Raw genomic sequence first — 21,619 nt, forward strand, 5'->3', positions numbered from 1 at the left:
TATACTATATTTTAATAAGCTTTTATTTTTGTATTTTTAATTTTAATTGAAGTTTTGTAATTTTTATTATTTTATTTTTTATTATTATATTATTTATCATCATCTTGTTTTTTTTCTATGCCTTTTTGTTTTCGTTAAAAAAATATTTAAAACATATTTTTATTAATTAGCATTTTCAAGTTAAAATACATAACTTAATAACTAGCTGACTATACATTCATTTTAAGTTTTATGTTTAGATTTATTTAGATAAGGTTTATTTCAAGTCATTGAATAAAAAATAATAATAAAAATTTAATAACTCAAATGATCTCTCCAGTGATGTGTGGTTTGTTCGGAGGACAATATCTGTCTGAGACACAACTATTAGAAAATCAGGAATCTGAGGGAGCAAAAACATCTAAATATTGAGAAAATCATCTTTAAAGTTGTTCAAATGAAGTTCTTAGCAATGCATATTACTAACATTACTAACATTAAGTTTTGATATATTTGCGATAGGAAATGTACTAAATATCTTCGTGGAACATGATCTTTACTTAATATCCTAATGATTTTTGGCATAAAAGAGAAATGTATAATTGTGACTCATACAATGTATTGTTGTCTATTTCTACAAATATACGTCTGTGACACTGAGGACTGCTTCTGTGCTGCAGGGACATGAATATATAAACATATGAAAATAAAAAAAGTTGGTTATAAAATGTTTATATAATGTGTCTGTTTGAGGAATAGCAGAGAACAGTTTCTGCTCAGTGAAAAGAATAATGTGAAGAATCACAGGTAGTGTGTGTGTGTGTGTGTGTGTGTGTGTGTGTGTGTGTGTGTGTGTGTGAGCTGGTGCCAGATGGGCGTTTGCTCGGGTCACCTGACCTGTGGGATGGCATGGCAGGGTCTCAGACAGCTGGCACAAGAGCGACACAAAAACACCTCAAACCCTCAAACAAACACGAGCAAACTCTCCCGCTGCTTCCCAATGAGGCTCGGCATTATTCAGTGTGTGAAAACGTGACGAGTCGCATCTGCGGCTCACTTACTGATGAAACGGTCTGACAGAGCCTGAAGAAGCAGCTAATAGACTCCTGATACGAGACGCCTCACATCCTCTCAACACAGAGCCGCAGGACACACAGACTGTGACCGGGACAAATAAAGCTGAGGAGGAGGAGGCTTTCTGAGTGACCTCAGCAAATTAAGAATGAGCGATGAGGACGCGCCACTGAAGGACGAGTCTGGATCAACACCAGACTGTTTAACACAATTACACTGCCGTGCATTTTATCCTTCTTACATTAAAATCTCCTTCAGTTTATTGATAAATTAAAAAGAGAGAATGCAATATGAAATTGCATCCATCTATCCATGTTTTTCCTGACCAGAATCACTTGTGCTAGATGCATGTACAGTACATAAATCACTTCCTGTAGCTGAAAGTGTAGATCATGGTGCTTGCAACAATGAGGTCATGGGTTCGATTCCCAGGGAATGCATGAACCGATTAACATGCGTAGCACTGAATGCAATGCAAGTTGCTTCGGATAAAAAAATATCAGATTTGTTTTATTATTTTAGTTTTTTATTTGCATTCAAAGCAACAGTAATAATGAGGCTCTCAATTAGATTTCCAGAATTAAATATAATTTCAGCATCTAGATCGTGTTGATCAACCTTTAGAAAAATAAAAGTTATAGTAAAAAAAAGACTAGAACCTTAAAAAATGTTGTACTTGAAATAAATTCAATGTTAACAAAATTTTTTATTATATAGTAATTTAAAGGCAAAATTTCACATATAAAATTTGATGTTATAATTTAATTTCATGTGATGCAATTAAATAACTAACTATTTTTTATTAATGATAATGATATAGTTTTGGTTTTTGGTAACCCTGATATATTACAGCTTTTATTCATATTTTGAATTATTTTTTATTTTTATTTACGTTAAAGTTTTTTTTTTGTGATTTATTAGTTCCCCCCATGTCTGTAGTTTTTATTTAATATTTATTTATTCATTTATTTTGGTTTTAGTTTTTGTATTTTATTAAATAAGTGTTGCCATTGTAACCCAATGAAAGGTTATTATTATTATTATTAATTTTATTTCGGTTAGCACCACAGTTCTGCTCTGATTTTGAGCTGTTTGATTAAAATGTGGCTGAAAATAAGACAATTTTTTCATTTTTTGAACATCATTTGAGTTCAGAAGTTCTTCAGTTATCAATGACATCAGCAGCAATGACAGAATTAAATAAAATCTCCAACAACAGTTTAAACATCAGAAACAATACAGACATTAGTGATCTGGTGACTGCAGGTGAAACGTGAGAGCAGATGGTTTAGTGTGTGTGTGTGTGTGTGTGTGTGTGTGTGTGTTGTACAGAAGCTGTCACTGCTAACAAGCTATGAAGCATTAAAGCAGGACAGGTCAACATCAGGACCGGTTCACACACACACACACACACACACCTTCCTCCTTCATGAACTTTCACAAAGTCGAAAGAAAGAATAAAAGAAGGAAGGAAGGAAGGAAAGAAGGAAAGAGAGAGCAGATCTTCTTCAGTCAGTGATGAATTCTGGGCCAAAGTCAAAGACAAACCACACATTCATTCTGACTGGGGCACATTTCCCACAATGCACTGCGGCAGACCGCTGACCTTCGGGAGACACACGAGCATCATTCCTCAGCTCAGATTTACACATCACCCACGAACAGAACGACTCGGAAACATTATTATAGACTGTAAATCTGCAGGAAGATGAATGAAAAACTTCCACTACGGTTAGATACATTTGAGAATTTCTGGAAAAGATTTGATTGTTTGTATCATTATGATTAAGATCAAACACACACTGACTGATTCATTTGAGTGAGTCAGTTCATTCACAGGCGGCTGATTGAAAACTAAATGATTCATTTGAATCTTCACATCAGCTCCTGGAGGAAAAAACACAGCATTTGACTTTTCTTTCAAATAAATTAAGCATCTCTGTGAATTAGTTTTATTTTTACTGAATTAAATAATCTGATCATGCAGTATGAGCGAAATATTAATTTAAATGCAATTGTAAGGACAAAACCGGAAGAATCAGTGACAACAGTTTGCCAACTTTCTTAAAGAAGTCTCTTCTGCTCCAAAGCTGCTTTTATTTAATCAAAAATACAGTAAAAATTCCCAAATATTATTCTAGTGTAAAACATCTGTTTTCTGTGTGAATCTGTGTTAAAGTGTAATGTATTTCTGTGATGCTCCGCTGTATTTTCAGCATCATTCACTCAAAAAAATGATTTTTCACATTTGTTCACTTTACCTGAACAATTCATGTTGAATTAATGCCATTTTGGCTATTTTTCAGTTCAACATGATTGTGTCATGTTAAACTGACTTAAAACTGTGACTCGTTGGTTTAACATAAAGTTTTCATTTTGAAAGAACATGTTTCAATCAAGTACTTCAAAATAAGTTTTACACTTCCCATCATGCTTTGCACAGGACTGGATATGGGGAGAGAAAATGTTGAAATAAAGTGTTATTTTATGCAGTTTTTAGTAAAATGTGATAATAAGGAGACTTTTTCATGTCTAATGCTCTATTATATGGGCATTTTAAAAGACTTTATATTGGTGTATTTTGTGCGAGTTACCGTTGTGGTGAAGTGTGGCGCTTGTGGTTGGGTTGAGGACCTGCCAAGTTAGCTAAAATTATAAAAATAGGGAAGTTGCGGCCCAATGATTAGAGTCGAACTGGCAATCGAAAAGTTGTGAGTTCGAGTCCCGGGCCTGCAGGAATTGTGGGTGGGGGGAGTGCATGTACAGTTCTCTCTCCACCTTCAATACCACGACTTAGGTCCCCAACTGCCACCCCGGGTACCGCACTGCTCCGAGTGTGTGTTCACAGTGTGTGTGTGTTCACTGCTCTGTGTGTGTGCACTTCGGATGGGTTAAATGCAGAGCACAAATTCTGAGTATGGGTCACCATACTTGGCTGAATGTCACGTCACTTTCACTTTTGTCACTTTCAATTACAACAATAAAGGTTTGAAAATGTAACATGTTTTGTCCATTTATTCAATAGAATTAAGAAAATGTAAGGTGCTTATATAAAGCAAGTAACAATAAGTTATTGAAAATGAGTAAAGTTTATGTATTATACAAGCTTAAATCACAGTTCATCAGTTTTCATAAAATGTATTTAATTCATTTACGTTAACTGAACATGAAAAGGTGAAGCTTAAACAAATATTATCTTTTGCGTTGGATTTATGTGATTACATTGGATGGAAAATTGACATCTAATTGAATTAAATAAGTTTTAACTTTTGGGGTTAAATATTTTTTTGAGTGTTCCTCCAGTCTTCAGTGTCACATGATCTTCAGAAATCATAAAAATCAAGGTTTCCATAAAAATATGAAGCAGCAGTATAAGTTATATATTTATAAATGTATACATTTAAGACCGTAGGACACAAATTATACACTTAAACACACTTTCACATTTAAAATGAATGTAATATTCTGTCAGTAAAGCAGGGTTATTACAGTGAACTAAAACTAAAACACAACTGTTAATTAAATCTTCTCATTTTATTTTTGATTTGCTAAAATAACATTTATATTACGCAAACAATTTTTATTTTTATTTTGGATGGGATTTATCATAAATAATAATTTGACAGCACAAAAAATTGAATGAAAAAAAAAATACTTCAGAATATTAGAATATGCATGACTTTACATTACTCTTATTTGATCAAGAATAGAGCATTATAAGGATCTTTAATGACTCTGGAGGTTTAATACTCCTCCTAACATGGTTTCTCTTCTCTCGTGAGCATCAGATCTAATCCAGACGCAGAAAGTGAAAGTATAGATTCTGGGGCAAAATTTCATTTCTGTCGCTCGTCTCGTTCTCTGATTTATGAAAGCATGCACATTTCTCTCTCTCTCTCTCTCTCATGGCCCTGTGATCAATATGCTTCACCTGCGAGTGAATCTGCAATAATAAAAGCATTACAGGAGTGGGAGAATAACAGGGAATCTTATTAAAAGCGTGTGTGTGTGTGTGTGTGTGTGTGTGTGTGTGTGTGTGTGTGAGGCAGACGGATCCGAGGACTGACGGTTCAGGTACATCATCTTAGCATTCACTTTGCCTCTCGTGCTGTATATATATTTCATACTCTGTCTTTTATATTCCGGCGGCTGAGACCCAACACCACACTCATCTTTATTTCATTTCGGGATGTTTTTAATTTTGCCGGAGATTATTATTTTTCTCCTCCTCTCTCTTTTTCTCCGTCTGTATGTCTGTGTTTCTCTAAAGATCAGGGTTCACTCGAGGGCTGTTCATCTTTCCATTTGATTCACGAGCTGGTGATTCGATTCAGTTTGATTCAGTTTGATTCGTTTGGACATACAGGAAATCAGCTTCAGGGAGTCAGTTGTGTTCAGGGATAAAATAAGCTGCACAATAAAACCATATAAAGTCATTTATAAACAAATATTTAAATTGCACATAAACAAACATATATTAAATATCGAGGAACAGATTGAGTAAAATATACTGAGTATGTAATACAATGCATATATTTTTCAGAATTGATATTTTTAATCCATCTGCAGATGTGCTTTCATATCTGCACATTATTTTGTCTGCAAAATTGTTATTATAGTTAAATAAAACTTAAATCATACACAACATTTTGTCTTATTGCCAAAGTTGCTCATTTGGATTTAGTAGCAAAAATTAAAATAAAATAAATAAATCCTTAAAAAAAAAAAAAAAAAAAAAAAAATTATATATATATATATATATATATATATATATATATATATATATATATATATATATATATATATATATATATATTTATTATTATTTTTTTTTTAAATAATGATTATGAAATAAAAATGACAAAAAATTAAATTATTAAAATAAATAACAAAAACTGTATAATTGCACTTTGACATTTGTCATCAAGTTTAACATGACGTACTAAAAATAAAAAGGAATGCAAATTAATATTATATATATATATATATATATATACTGATAATATAAAAAGACTCAAAACACTTAAAATTTAAAAAACTAAAAATATTTTTTTTCTTATAAATTTAATGTTATTTTACAATTTGAATTAAATTTAAGTAAAAAAATTGACTGAGCTTTCAGCGGTTTGGTGACATAATGAATCATAAAAAGGTGTTTTTGCAAACATAAGAAAACAGATGCAGAATACAGATGCTGATGCATTATTGCACAGATTCTCTGAGGATGCACTAGAACACACAGATCTCTGTTCACTCATTGCTTTTTAACTCCCTTGTTCTTAGACCTTCTAGAAGTTCTCTAATTAGTGCAAGGCTTTAATCGTTCCCTCCGGATCTACAGTCTTTAAATAATGTTCCCTGCGTTCCTCTCGATGCACAACACACAACAACACTCAAACATAACCAATATCTCTCATCTGCATTCACGAAACAGCACATTTCTATGTTTTTAGATCTCAATCTGAATGAATGATGAAACACACACTCACTGGTTTAATAACTTTGTTTAACATCGCCGCTGACGTCTCTCATCTGAACACGATAATCTGAGATTACACACAAACCACAGACACGGATTACACTGACACGCATTAAAGCATTTCTAGAGATTTCATCATCAATCAAGACAAACATTCGTTCTGTAAACCAACAATCACAGAACAATCCCAACACGTGTGCATCTGCTGCAGGACTATCACTGCCAACCAAAACAGCCATGCATTTCTGTCTAAATCAAATCAAATATAAGAATAAAGTAAAAAAGCTTACATTTAGCTAGTTGCCAATGCTGCATTTAGTTTAATTTGACTTGCAAATGGTACTAAAATAAATGTTTTTAAAAATGATTAAAAACCTATAGACATATTTACAAAAAAAAAAAAAAAAAAAAAAATACTAGAACTGAAAAAAAAAAAAAAAAATTAAACTGTAGAAAAAAAAGTTTATCTTTACTTGAGGTAACTAAAAGAAAAGGTTTACATTTTTTAATAAATAACTATATAGACATATTTAGAAAAAAAATCTAAATAAAAAATATACAACATAAAAACACCATAAAAATAAATAAATTACTAAAACTGTGGCAAAAATGTTGTTTATTGTGACTTACGAAAGAGACTAAAAGAAAGGTTTAAAAAAATAGACATATTTACAAAAAAAAAACCAGAAACATTTACTAAAACTGTAGCAAAAAATTGTGTAACAACTTTCGAAAGTAACTAAAAGAAAGGTTTCAAAATAATAATAATCTATAAAGACATATTTAAAAAAAAAAAAAAACTAAACTGACAAAAATGCAATAATTTTTTTTTATCATGATTTACGAAGGTAAATAAAATAAAGGTTTAAAAAATATAGACATATTTACAAAAAAATAAAAAAAATACTAAAATTGCGAAAAATGCAAAAAAAAAAAAAAAAATGTTAATAACATCTCATCTCATCTCAATGACACTAAAATAACACTGTGGTATACCAGGATTATTACACTTAAACTAAAACAATAAAACGTTTTTGTTATTTCAATTAAAATAAACATTAAGTGAAATTAAATGTTAATCTCACACTCGAGTGTGAGACGAGTGTGTGACGAGAGACGAGTGTGAGACGAGTGTGTGACGAGAGACGAGTGTGAGACGAGTGTGTGACGAGAGACAAGTGTGAGAAGAGTGTGAGACGAGTGTGAGACGAGTGTGTGACGAGAGACGAGTGTGAGACGAGTGTGTGACGAGAGACGAGTGTGAGACGAGTGTGTGACGAGTGTGAGACGAGAGACAAGTGTGAGAAGAGTGTGAGACGAGTGTGAGACGAGTGTGTGACGAGAGACGAGTGTGAGACGAGTGTGTGACGAGAGACGAGTGTGAGACGAGAGACGAGTGTGAGACGAGTGTGTGACGAGAGACGAGTGTGAGACGAGTGTGAGACGAGAGACAAGTGTGAGAAGAGTGTAAGACGAGTGTGAGACGAGTGTGTGACGAGAGACGAGTGTGAGACGAGTGTGTGACGAGAGACGAGTGTGAGACGAGTGTGAGACGAGTGTGAGACGAGAGACAAGTGTGAGACGAGTGTGTGACGAGAGACGAGTGTGAGACGAGTGTGAGACGAGAGACAAGTGTGAGAAGAGTGTGAGACGAGTGTGAGACGAGTGTGTGACGAGAGACGAGTGTGAGACGAGTGTGTGACGAGAGACGAGTGTGAGACGAGAGACAAGTGTGAGACGAGTGTGTGACGAGAGACGAGTGTGAGACGAGTGTGAGACGAGAGACAAGTGTGAGAAGAGTGTGAGACGAGTGTGTGACGAGAGACGAGTGTGAGACGAGTGTGTGACGAGAGACGAGTGTGAGACGAGTGTGAGACGAGTGTGTGACGAGAGACGAGTGTGAGACGAGTGTGTGACGAGAGACAAGTGTGAGAAGAGTGTGAGACGAGTGTGTGACGAGAGACGAGTGTGAGACGAGTGTGTGACGAGAGACGAGTGTGAGACGAGTGTGAGACGAGTGTGTGACGAGAGACGAGTGTGAGACGAGTGTGAGACGAGAGACAAGTGTGAGAAGAGTGTGAGACGAGTGTGTGACGAGAGACGAGTGTGAGACGAGTGTGTGACGAGAGACGAGTGTGAGACGAGTGTGAGACGAGTGTGTGACGAGAGACGTGTGTTTCTGTCTCTCTGGTGGAGTTGGACACAGTTAAAGGAGTCGGATGCTGTCTTCAGTCTAATTAAGAACAGCCCAAGCTGAGCATCTTTATTATTCAACACTTCAGGCTTCTGTCTGCCGTCCAAGAACAGCCACCGAAGACCTCGACACACACACACACACTCACACACACACTCCGGGCCGTAAGATATGGAATCCGTCTCACATTTATTATTCCGACATGGGCTCCATTTTAATCAGGGGCCGCGGCGAGGCTCGAGGAACGGAGGAAGACGAGGAAGACGAGGAAGAGGAAGAGAGACGGATGCTGAGGAGGAAGGCAGGAAGAAAAGAGCAGACTCTTCTGGAAACATACGATACACACTCAGATCGTACAGACAACATGAGCTAAACGAGTGTTTTCTGATGAAGAACTGGTGCCAGGATGGAAGCGTCTGATCTGACAATAAAACTTAAATGCAGACAATATATTAATATTTTGTGTGAATTTGTAAATGCACACACTACCGGTCGAAACGTTAAAATAGTTAATTTTTTGTATTATTTTCTTTCTTCTGCTCATCAAAGCTAGTTCAGAAATACAGTAAAAATTGTGAAATATTATTGGAATTTAAAACAGCTGTTTTCTATTTAAATATCTGTTCAAATGTAATTTATATCGCTGTATTTTCAGCATCATTCCTCCAGTCTTCAGTGTCACATGATCTTCAGAAATCAGAATAATATGCTAAAAAAAAACATTTCTGATTATATTTCTGTGGAAAATGTGATGCATTTTATTTTTTCAGGATCCACGGATGAACAGAAAGTTCAAAAGAACAGCATTTATTTGAAAAAGAAATATTTTCTAACATTATAAATGTCTTGACAGTCACTTTTGATCAAATGTGAGGAATACAAATATTAATATCGCTGCTCAGAAGTGTTTCTTGAGCAGTAAATCATCAAATTATTCTGATTTCTGAAGATCATGTGACACTGAAGACTGGAGGAATGATGCTGAAAATACAGCGGAGCATCACAGAAATAAATTACACTTTAATACAGATTCACACAGAAAACAGATGATTTACACTAGAATAATATTTCACTATTTTTACTGTATTTTTGATTAAATAAAAGCAGCTTTGATGAGCATGAGAGAGACTTTTGATCAGTAGTGTCTATCCGATGTCATGATGTCTTTAAAATTCAAAAATGGAATAAATGTGGTGTTTTTCTTCCCTTTTTGACCTGAGAAACCTTTAATATTCCCTGAAAAGGAAACACATCCAGCTTCACCGAACAAAACTCGAACATCTCAAACCACACGATGTCATCACTTCTTTTCTTGTCTTCCATTTTATTCATCCTTCTTTCAAATTATAATTCGATTCGGCTGGTACAAGGGCTTTCATATTAAAATTTTTAATAAAAGCCCTGATACTCGTGTACGTCGGCAGGATTTGGGGCCGATTTTCATCCTTCTATTTGTCATTATTATTATTATACTTCTTTTTTTGTCCAGAGGCACTGCCTACACAGATCATTATTTCAGAAAAAGACTATTGCCTTTTCCCCCTCACTCTCTCTCCAATAAATTCAATGCGTGTCTAAATTAATGCATTACAAGCCATGGGAGAGATATTAAAAAAATGATAAAAACTAATCCTTGATGTTGAGCCTTGTGTGGTGCTCTGACCCTGAGCCGCTGGTGTTATAGAGCAGAACATCGCTCGGATTACTCCCTAATATTTCATTACATGCACAAAACCCACAGTCATGTATCAGCACAGGTGTGTGGTTATTAATCACCGAGGACTGCGCCGCATTGAAAACACACACAGATCACAGAGAAGATGAAGTCTGTCCCATAACGCATTCTCGGAAAATCAGTCAACACCAAACAACACTCAGAACTCAATTATTGCAGAATTTAGAGTGAAACAAGAGTAAAATGTGCATGTTTTCTTATGAAAAACTTGCTACATTTATTAGTATATACTGGAAAAAAACATATGGACAGTATAAGAGATGAATAATTGTGTCTATTTTCCAGAAAAAGAAAAACTGTACATTTTAAAAATTAAAAAAAATTACATTTATGCATTTAGCAGATGCTTTTATCCAAAGCGACTTTCAGTGCATTCAGGCTAACATTTTTTTTTTACCTAAATGCACATATTACAAAAAAAAAAAAAAAAAAAAAAAAAATACAGTAAAATTTTTGATATATTATTCTAATGTAAATCCGCTGTTTTCTGTGTGAATCTGTGTTAAACTGTAATTTATTTCTGAGATGCTCCGCTGTATTTTCAGCATCATTCCTCCAGTCTTCAGTGTCACATGATCTTCAGAAATGTTGATAATAATATGCTGATTTGCTGCTAATTTATGATTATATTGCATAGTGCATGCATATGCATTTATAATTTGTGCATCCATATGCAAAATACAAGTAATTATTAATTTGAACTATTTTCTGGAAAAAGAAAAAACATTTTAAAAAGAGTTCTTCTGCTCACAAAGGCTGCATTTATTTGATCAAAAATACAGTAAAAATAGAAAAATATTATTGTTATTTGAAACAGATGTTTTGAAAGTGGATCTGTGTTAAAGTGTAATTTATTTCTGTGATGCTCCGCTGTATTTTCAGCATCATTCCTCCAGTCTTCAGTGTCACGTCCTTCAGAAATCAGAATAATATGCTGATTTGATGTTTAATTATGATTATATTGCATTTTGCGTGTATGCGTGCTGCTGAAGACTCACTGTTTAACGCAGTTTTGGCTCTCTGTCAAACTCGCAGACAAGGACACATGCATGCGGTTCAGCGCGTCCCTGCTGATGTGAACTATTTTCCTGCTTGCAAGTGTGTGTGTGTGTGTGTGTGTTAAAAAGGAAAACACACTGATGCCAATCCGCTGTATCTCTGATGACTTGCTAACTAGGGCAGCGATGCAATCTTAATTAAAACTGACCATCAGATCATCTCCATCTCTGCCACCACCTTTCTCTTTCTTTCACACTCATCACACGCTTCAGAGAAGATTCAGACTCACAGGATCACTGTCTCTCTATAGTTAGTTAAATATAACACTGTATGACTAACACACACACACACACACACACACACGCACACACACACTCACACACACACACACACACACACACACTCACACTCACACACACACACACACACACACACACACACACACACACACACACACACACACACACTCACACTCTCACACACACACTCTCACACACACACACACACACACACACACACACACACACACACACACACACACTCACACACACACACACACACACACACACACTACCAGTCAAAAGTTTTAGAACAGTAGGCTTTATACTGGTTAAAACAATTTTAGTTCCATATTCTGCAGCCTATAAATAATATTCAATCTATATCATAGAATTAGGGTTATTACCATTAACTAAAAAAAAAAAACAGAAATAAATAAAAACTAAAACAGAAATAAAAATAAATTATGCTTAAATAGTAGTATTAAATAAAATAAAATTACAGCACCTAAAATTTTCAACAAAAATGAAAATTTAAAATATAAAAATATAAGCTAATTCTGATTTTAGTGTTTTTAAATATTCTCTTTAAACCGGCTTATTTAAAGCAGCTTTAATCTGATTATTTTTTATTTTATTTTATATCACAATTCTTAAGAAATTGTTAAATTATATATTATTTTGTATTTCAATGCTTTTCAAGTGCTTTTAAAGGTGCTATAAAAGTAGTGTATATATATTAATTAATTAATAAAAAATATGATAGTATAGAAGTAATACTTTTATTAAAGAGGATAGTTTATAACATATGATTCCACTAAAATATAATATGTATTAAAATTAACATTCAATATAAATTCAACACAGTTTATAGTTTAAATAGATGTGATATACATGTTAACTTGATCTGGAAGAGGAGAAAGAATCATTTATACTTCTCAAATAAAGTCAGAAACAACAACACTACAGCATCAGTGAAATAGTTTCATCTGGACACAGATCATCTCTCTCTCGGTTCACATCTTCAGACGCGGCGATCTTCTGCTTCTTCTGGGTCGGTCGTCTCGTCTAAGACCCTTCCTCTTTCCTTCTCCATGCAGAGCAGACACAGAGCGAGCGAGCGTCTGTAATCGAGCTGTAATGAGAGGCTTTGTCCTCTTTTATACGTCTTGACAAGACACCACCTGCTAACAGAGAACGCCTTCCCTTTGTTTCTTCTACGATAATCTCTCCATACAGTCTGTGCATATTCATTTATATTAATATTTATCTATCTGCTATCAATTTTTTTTGTTAAATGGAGACAGATTTATAGTTAACTGAAACTGTAAAAAATATTTATTTTAATTGAAATCAAATGAATGTTGGCTGAAATAAAATAAAATATAAAAAACTAATTTCAGCTGCATTTCTTATTTTTTATTTAGTTTAACTTGATGTTCTAAAATAACAAAAATACTAAAATAGAAAATAATAAATACTAATAAAGGCAGATTTATATATATAAAAAGCCTCATTTAAAATAACGTTTAGGCAGAAAATATAAAATTTAAATGTGAACGGAAATAAAGATTAAATAAAATACAAATATTCATAAAAAATGCAAACAAAAAATAAAAATGTAACTTTGGCAACTAACTGAAATATGTTTAAGTTGAAGCACTATTGACAGAAAATAAACTGGAAATAAATAAAAATAAAATGGAAATAAATAAAAGCTTAAACTGAAATAAAAACCTAAATAGCAATATTTATATATAAATGATATATTTATATATTTGGCAATGCATCCATTGTTACAGATTAGATTGATATGTCAAATACAAAAAACTTTTTCACCAAATTAACAAAGAATATTTAAAATGTTTTATGCATATTCAAACATTTAATTTATCTATAAAACTTAACTTCAACTATGTCTTCAACAAACCAGTTCTGTCTGATGCAAAACAATGAATGAATCAGAGCCGAGACTCGATTCACTGAAATGAACAGTTTGAACTGATTCACAGAAATGAATCAAATGTCAAATGAAGGATAAAATGAATCACTTAAAACATTTAAAGTTTAAGAAATAATGTTACATAATACTACAATACTAATTATACAATTCTAAAAAAAATATAAAATTTATTAAAGCATCTAAAATAAACATCAAATATTTATTATTTGTATATATAGAAATAAAAAGGATTTATGTTCAAACTTCTGTATAAGTCAAATTTAAAAAAGAGTTTGTTTTCTTGCCAACTTTCTAAAATTACAACTTTTATATGTTAATAATTTATTACTAATCCTTGTCAAATTTGACATTCATAAATGATATTCTTTTTATTATTATCTTTTTAATATAAAATACAAAAATAATAAAAATAAATAGATAAAATAAAAAATCTAAATAGTTATGCAATTAACTTCTTTTATTTAGCAAATTTCTCTGTTGGGTTTTCCACCAATCAACATTTGTGTAAGAACATTATATTTTGGTGTTTGGTGCAGTTTAACTTCTAGCTTCTAACACATCCAGTGCATTCATTTCTGTATTTTTAACTCAAACTCAAGCTACCATTTATATCACTTGTCTTGCTTTAATTTATTGATGAAAGATGTGCGATAAATAATGTAATGAACACAAGGAATCATAGCTACGCTTGTTACTCTGTTACTCAGCTGAAGCTGTACAGTATACTGTATATAAAACATGTGTGTGATCAGATCATCTGAACTAACACTGAGCAGCGGTGACAAGACTCTTACGTCTCTCAAATAAAGCAACTAACAGCGTCTTCATAATCAGGCACAACTCCAACATCTCCATCTATTTTCATCAACACTTAACTCTACACATACAGTCTGAAGCAAAGCATGCTGGGAGCCAGAAATCTGCTGCTCATATTCAGTTCACAAATCCATTAATTGTATATTTCACAAATTTAAATGCATTTCACACAGTGCAGATAAAAGGGTTTTCTAATGCAGAATCGCATTTAATTCATTAAAAAGTGCTCCTTTTGTCAAGAAACTATTATCCATTTGTTTATTACAAAGCATTTTTAGGTTGACTTTTCAAACTTTATTAAAAAGAAAACATTCACATGTCTGTATACGCCATTAAAGTGCATGACTCTGAAATTCTTATTTTGAGTTTACAATTAATTAATAGCTAATTTGCATGCATAACTGTACATTCTTTAAAAGATATTTCCTTCTTTTTACATTTTTAAGAAAGATAGTGATGTTTAAATTTGCGTTTATCAGATTTAGCAGTATATTTGTATATTTATCTTTCTAAATGTTATATTTGATCTTGCATAATAATAATAATAATAAAGATTTTTTTTTCAAAAGATTAGAATAAATCACTTAAAATCAATATAAACAGCATAAATTCCAATAGCTGATTCAGTTCAAGTTCTGCTTAATGTAATTTGTTATTTCAGTTAAAATGGAATAAAATTAACGTGTTTCGTTTAGTAAATTTCACTGTAGGGTTTTTAGTCAATCGGCATTCTATAGCATATTTAAAAACATCAGTTTCTAGATTAATTTATAGGTTTTAACACATTCAAAGCAGCTGAGTTTCGTCATCATAACCTGCAACAAATACAATGAGTGAAACAACATTTAGTTTGGAGTCTATTTATGCGGTGTCACACACGTGATAGGCTCCGCCCACACTCGGCTCTCATTGGTCCAGAATCCTGTTCCACATGACCATATATGGAACACAGCAGTGACAGTGAACCACTGCGTTTGAGGTCACTGAGTCTTCCAACACTCAACAAATACAGTAAAGTTTTAAATATTCAATGTTTTTAAATTGAATATATTTTGTTATATTTTATTCTTATAATAAATGCCTTAAAATAACTAGTTTTATTTTATATCAAATATATATTAATTTACTCATGGGCGAATTAAAGTGTACAGTCTTGTATTTGAAATAAATGGTAAAGAAACTGTGTGGCGGTCACTTTATGACACATTAGTCACAGGCTTTCAGCTTGGACAGATGAATAACATGTCGTAGGATTCTAGTCGTGTCGTGCCTGGTTAGGACACGGTTTAAGTGAGACAAATCCACTGCCATGTCAATATGAAAACCACAGCGCAGGGCTTCCCCAATAATTCACTTTAATTGCAGCCTTCAGTCAACGGAGAGCCGTTTATGTACTGTATTCATTAACCTCAAGACACTGTCAATCAGCTGACACATAACTACAAAACACGCCACTGAGATCCTTTCAAATCAACTTCCAACAAAAATAGCAATGCCTTTAAAGAATCAAAAAGTTTTTGATGAATGCATGTTAAAATGTGCATATGCATGAAAACACAAGTTCTTTAGCATGCATTAACCACATATCTATGTAATCTAATAACACTCATTCCATCACCTGTCAATCAGAGCGACCAAACAGCACAATAAAAGTAATAAAGCATGCATGCACTTCTTTTTAATAGCAACACAATCTCCTCTTCTCATATCAATCATCAAAGACGAGACATGAAATCCAGAAATAAAGGCACCACTCTGGCTGGAGTCAGTAATACGATTGCTTTTATCATTAATATGATGGATTACAGGAGTAAGCGGGTGGGGTTTGAACAAGAGGGTGAGAAGAACCTCCCGCTGCTGCAACTTTCTCTTTTTCGAAAACAGCTTTGTAAATTGGATCCATTTATTAGGAGAGGATAAGACAGCATTCATTTCACCCCGTTCCGCTGAGCACACTTCTGACATGTGATGGGCCGCAAAACCAGCGTAAATACATGCAATTTCATACGCACAAGTTGCATTGTGGGAACAAACATCAAGAGATGGGCTTAAGAGCGAACCGCTGTAGATCTCAGCCTCTCGACGTGCGCTGCCATAAAAATGTAGGCTAAAGTAAAATATGCTTTAATAATCATTCCAGTTATAAAGCGTGAGGTATGGATCTTTGATGCCTAAAAATGAGTCACATTAAAAAATTAGATTATATTGAATAAATGTGGAGAAGAGAATAAAGACATTAATAAAGCGGACCCGTGCAAGCATAAAAGATTCGACTGTGATACATGACTGCGATTTACTGGTGGGTCGTTATGACATGATCACACTTACAGAGGAAAGTAATGGGATCATCAATAAGATGCTGTGTGCTTTATAGAAAAATGCACTCCACACACTGTTTGTGTGTGTGATGTAAGCAGATGATTGTGTATTTGGTTTGAAGGAAAGTAATGATGAACCAGATCATAAACAGAAAAGCGTAGCCTTTTCAAGATACAAAAAATGCTTTCTAAGTCTCCAGACAAGCTGCATGTTGTCCGAACGACTTGTTTTTGTTCGCATCCGATGATGAAACTTCATCATAAAATGTTTTATTTCAGGTAAGCCTTCAGAAAGCTGTCACATTAATGCTCTGACGTGATTTTCAGCAGCAGGATTTTGTCGTTTCTAAACAGCTGCAAGGAAACCGTTCTCTTAAGCATGAAGCAGAAACGTGAAAATGAAAAAACGCTGTTCTTCGCATCAGGCCGAGATGAAGTGAAGATGAGGGTCAGCGTCTGACAGCGATTTGGGTGTAACTGCTCACACAGATCCCTGTTTATGAGAGACTTTCATATATATTACACAGACATAATTCTGCAGGAGTATAACCAGAGAAATTATATTTTAATTGCATATGGTATCATGGTATCAGATGCACATCCCAACACCTCTAGCTCTATTTTCTTTAAAACACACACAAACACACACACACACACATGCATGCACTTTAGATACAGTACTTGAATTCATAGCAGTCATCAGTATCACAGGTATATTTGTAGAAATAGAAACAGTCAAAATAATAGATTTTTCTTTGATGCCAAAAATCATTGGGATATTAAGTAAAGATCATGTCCCATGAAGATATTTAGTAAATCTCCCATCATAAATATATCAAAACTCAATGTTTGATTAGTAATATTCATTGCTAAGAACTTCATCTGAACAACTTTAAAGATGATTTTCTCAATATTTAGATGTTTTTGCTCCCTCAGATTCCAGATTTATAATAGTTGTATCTCAGACAGATATTGTCCTCCGAACAAACCACACATCGATGGAAAGCTGACATATTAAGCATTCAGATGGCGTATACATTTCAATAAAAAAATACCCTTTTGACAGGTTTAGTGCTTCAGGGTCACATATATGAGAGTAGATTTGAATATTTAAAACGCTATGTGAACTTATATCCTCATAATATTAAATTTACAATAGAGTTTCAGCTTTTCGAGCTCACCTCCTGAAACTACACTGTGATTTTTCTTGCTTTATGTTATTTTTTATTTTTAACACTCAGTTGGTTCTGAAGTTCTGGTTCGGAACGCAGCACACACTGATCTGCACGAGACGCTTGTTTAATTGCGGAACTCACAGAAACCTGCTTCATACCTTCCTCAGAATCCAGTGGATGAGCAGCAGAACGCTCCAGCAGAGCAGCCTCATCGTTCCCGAACACTAGTCCCGTTGAGCAAACATACACCGAGCAGAAAACATCCGAGAGGAACGCACTCTGAGACTGTGTGCGAGAGGAAACCCGCGCTCTCGGAGTTATTAAGGCAGCCGAGCAGGTTCAGCTCTTGAAGTCCTTGTCATTAGTGAAGCACACATCCATTCGCAGGTTTAGGGAGGTGAAAAGTTGGCGTGGGAACGGTGCAAACTTGTGCTGTCAGCTGGCTTTCTCGCCTAATGCCCTCATTACCGCGCCGTTTGCTGTTTAAAAAAGAAACTGTGTTGCGTTCTCTCTCTCTCCGAAGCGCACGCTCAGTGTAGACTTTGCGTCTCGAGCTCTCTCTCGCGCGCGCGCGCCGAGCGTGCATCAGAGCGGTGCCAAAAGTTGGCGTACCCACTTCTTATATTCCAATTGAATTTTGCATTCACTAAGTTATTATTAATCCACACATATGCCACTGTTGCGCTAATATAGACGAGGTTCTTCGGGGATGCATAACTTGGCAAGAAAGCGATGCATACAAATAGCATGAAAAAGATGAACAAATCTTCCCAAAGGCGAATTTTTAAATTTTGAATGGTTTTAAAGTGCATCTCGTCTCACAGCTGTTCGCCGCGTTAAAATATGAAACGTGCAATCTGTGCCGACAGCGCGAGACATAATTCAACATCTTTAAAAAGCATCGGTTACGAACAAACACACAAACAAAGAGAGAGAGAGAGAGAGAGGGATGTGAGAAAGAGGCGAGCGGATCTTTCTGGCAATTTTTGAGACTACATGTGAGCAGAATGCATGATGTTAGGCAGGGAATAAAGGCGAGGAAATGTTTAGTAACCAACTCAAAGTTGATGTGCATCAATCTCTGATTGATCTGCATGAATGAAGCCCTTCGTCGCCCTCTTGTGAAAGACTGACGGAAAACATCTGATGCAGACTTGAAATTAAACCACCGCCTGACTGTTATACCTTTACATTTCTTCATTTAGCAGACGCTTTTATACAGAACGACGTACAAAAGAGGACAATGGAAGCGATCAAAACCAACAATAAACAATGACATGCAAGTGTTATAACAAGTTTCAGTTAGCTTAAGACAGAACATGTTTTTTTTTTATTGGCTATATAATAAAAAGAAAAACAGATATAACAAAAGAATAGAGCAGAGTCATGTTTCTTCTTTTGTTAATTGTATAATAAATAGAAATAAAACAGAATACAAAAATAATAGAGAAGCTAGTGTACTTTCCCAGTACTGACAAGAACACTAAAAATGTGTCTGAAAATCCTCCAAACAACACACCCTGCTGAAAAACAAACCCCAATAGAAACCATCCCAGAATTTGTAATGGTTTTACTGGTTATAATGGGACTTGTGCTGGTTTTAATGGTCACCTTCTGTTGGTGGCTTGTTAAAACCACTAAATCCTAATGAACTGAAAAGAAATAATAATAATAATGCAGATTTGTTTTTTTAAGGTAAGTTGTTGCAAACAATTTATTTTAACTACATTTATTTATGTTTTAGTTATTCAACTAAATTTGTTTATTTAAATGTAGCTAAAATAAATTGATTGCCTAATTTTTTCATTTTTTTTCAACAGGGTTAAACGACAGCCTGGCTGGTTATACACAATTGAGAAAGAAAATGATTAATTGAACCAAATTACCTTGAAAACTCAAAGGACAAAATGTAAATATGCAACCTACAGCGTAGCTTCCCCAAAAACCCACTTTCCTCCAAACAGCACACTTTCAGAATCCTAAGTAAATTGCCTTCATTGATACATACTTTTGGAGCATGGAAATAAATGCTCCGTTGGTTTCGTTTCCATTGTGTTCCCGCGGCTCGTGCAGTATTGAAGTTGGCAGGTGATTTTGGCGGGCTGCTAAAGCGCGCGCTTTCTATTTCTCAGAGAACCGCGCAAATGAATGAACATGGCCGGGAAAAATGAGCGCAATTTTCTCACGTATCCACTCAAATTTTTCCACTTCGCCCTCTGCAGATCAACGCACTCGTTCTGGCACGACAAGAGGAGAGAGTTCGCCTGGATCACATGGTGTGTATGTGTACTAATAACTTACCACAACCACTGAAGAGCAGAACGTTTCTGACTCAAGCGAGCGCCATTTTTACGAGCGTACAATACACGTCATGCAAAACAAATGTGCGCATTTTTTTTTTTTACCTTTTAGCCAACAATGGAATAACTGTTAAGAAAATAACTACACTTTTTAATCACATAAAAAGTGTTTCTCGTCATATGCACATTTTTTCATAACGAGCCTACTGTTTTTTTTTAATTATGGGACGCACTTCCGGTTTGGAAACTTTTGCAATTCATTTCAAATCATTAGATTGCGCTACAAATAATCATCATCCTCATTTTAACTTAATGGGGTTTACATTTTCATTCATTTTTCACTTTCAGAATAATGTTACTTTTGGTATATTAACATGACGTAATATAACAATGATATCTATTGAATTTTCCATGTCTTTTTTCATTTGGGAGTAAATGAAAAAAGACAACATACAGTATACTGTGCATTTGTGGTCTGCTCTCATGATTTAATTACTTAAATTTTTTTGGGATACTGCTATTTGAATGGTATTTGCACTTAAAATCGTATTTTCTCCGTTGAACAGTGACAGTCCAAGTGTGTGCAAGTCAACATGTTTACTCTAAAACATCTGAAGGAGCTTTAAGATCACAGTTTAAGTACAGTTAAGATCAACTTTAAATTGAATTCTGCTTCCTGAGATTGTCCATCCATGCACTGTTCATTTACATAAGCAGTGCACCATCAGGAACTTTGCTAAAGCAACACAGCCTTATAAACAAACAATAATGCAGCAAGCAAAAAAGTGCGTTTAATTGAACAACTGAACATCTATGCATTTGACTTATTTACCATTAGTGCAGTGCTGAAGGTGCTTCGATTCTGTCGTTTGTTAATAGAAAATCACATAGTGGCCAGCAGAGAGAAAGCAGCAAACAGTAAATCACAACGACAAAGCCAAATTGCTAATTACATCAGCACAATTTAAGAACAGAACGAGCCAGATTTGCTTTAGAAGAACACAAATCATAGAAAGACAGAGAGAGAGAGAGTACAGTGTGCTGAAAATGTACAGGCGACCTGTCAGATATCTGAGTTTGCAAGGTTTTTCTCGCTGGGAACTTTATAAAAAAAGACACTGTTTTGGTTTGCTGCATGGTGTTGTGAAAGAAATGCAAACCCAAAAACAGTGTAACCTGTAATCTTGAAAGCGAATGCGTGATTTACCGTAATGTTAAGTGAAATAAAACAAATGGTTTTGTGATTCTCCGGCTGATCCGGCTCAGATTTGATGAGAAACTTACATTTGCATTTTGCTGACCTTTAACT

At 34.4% G+C, this 21,619-nt stretch overlaps 1 protein-coding gene across 1 annotated transcript in view; it reads right to left on the bottom strand.

Moving 5' to 3' along the window:
* LOC113094858 (neurexophilin-2-like) overlaps positions 1–18,865 on the bottom strand; it is a 43,271-nt gene extending 24,406 nt beyond the window's left edge. The window contains exon 1 of the mRNA XM_026260477.1: positions 18,169–18,865. Coding sequence (XP_026116262.1) covers positions 18,169–18,222 — 54 coding nt within the window. The 5' untranslated portion in view covers positions 18,223–18,865. The remainder of the gene's footprint in view (positions 1–18,168) is intronic.
* Positions 18,866–21,619: the final 2,754 nt, after the last annotated feature.

Source organism: Carassius auratus, unplaced genomic scaffold (assembly GCF_003368295.1).
Source record: "Carassius auratus strain Wakin unplaced genomic scaffold, ASM336829v1 scaf_tig00215454, whole genome shotgun sequence".
Classification (NCBI taxonomy): domain Eukaryota; kingdom Metazoa; phylum Chordata; class Actinopteri; order Cypriniformes; family Cyprinidae; genus Carassius; species Carassius auratus.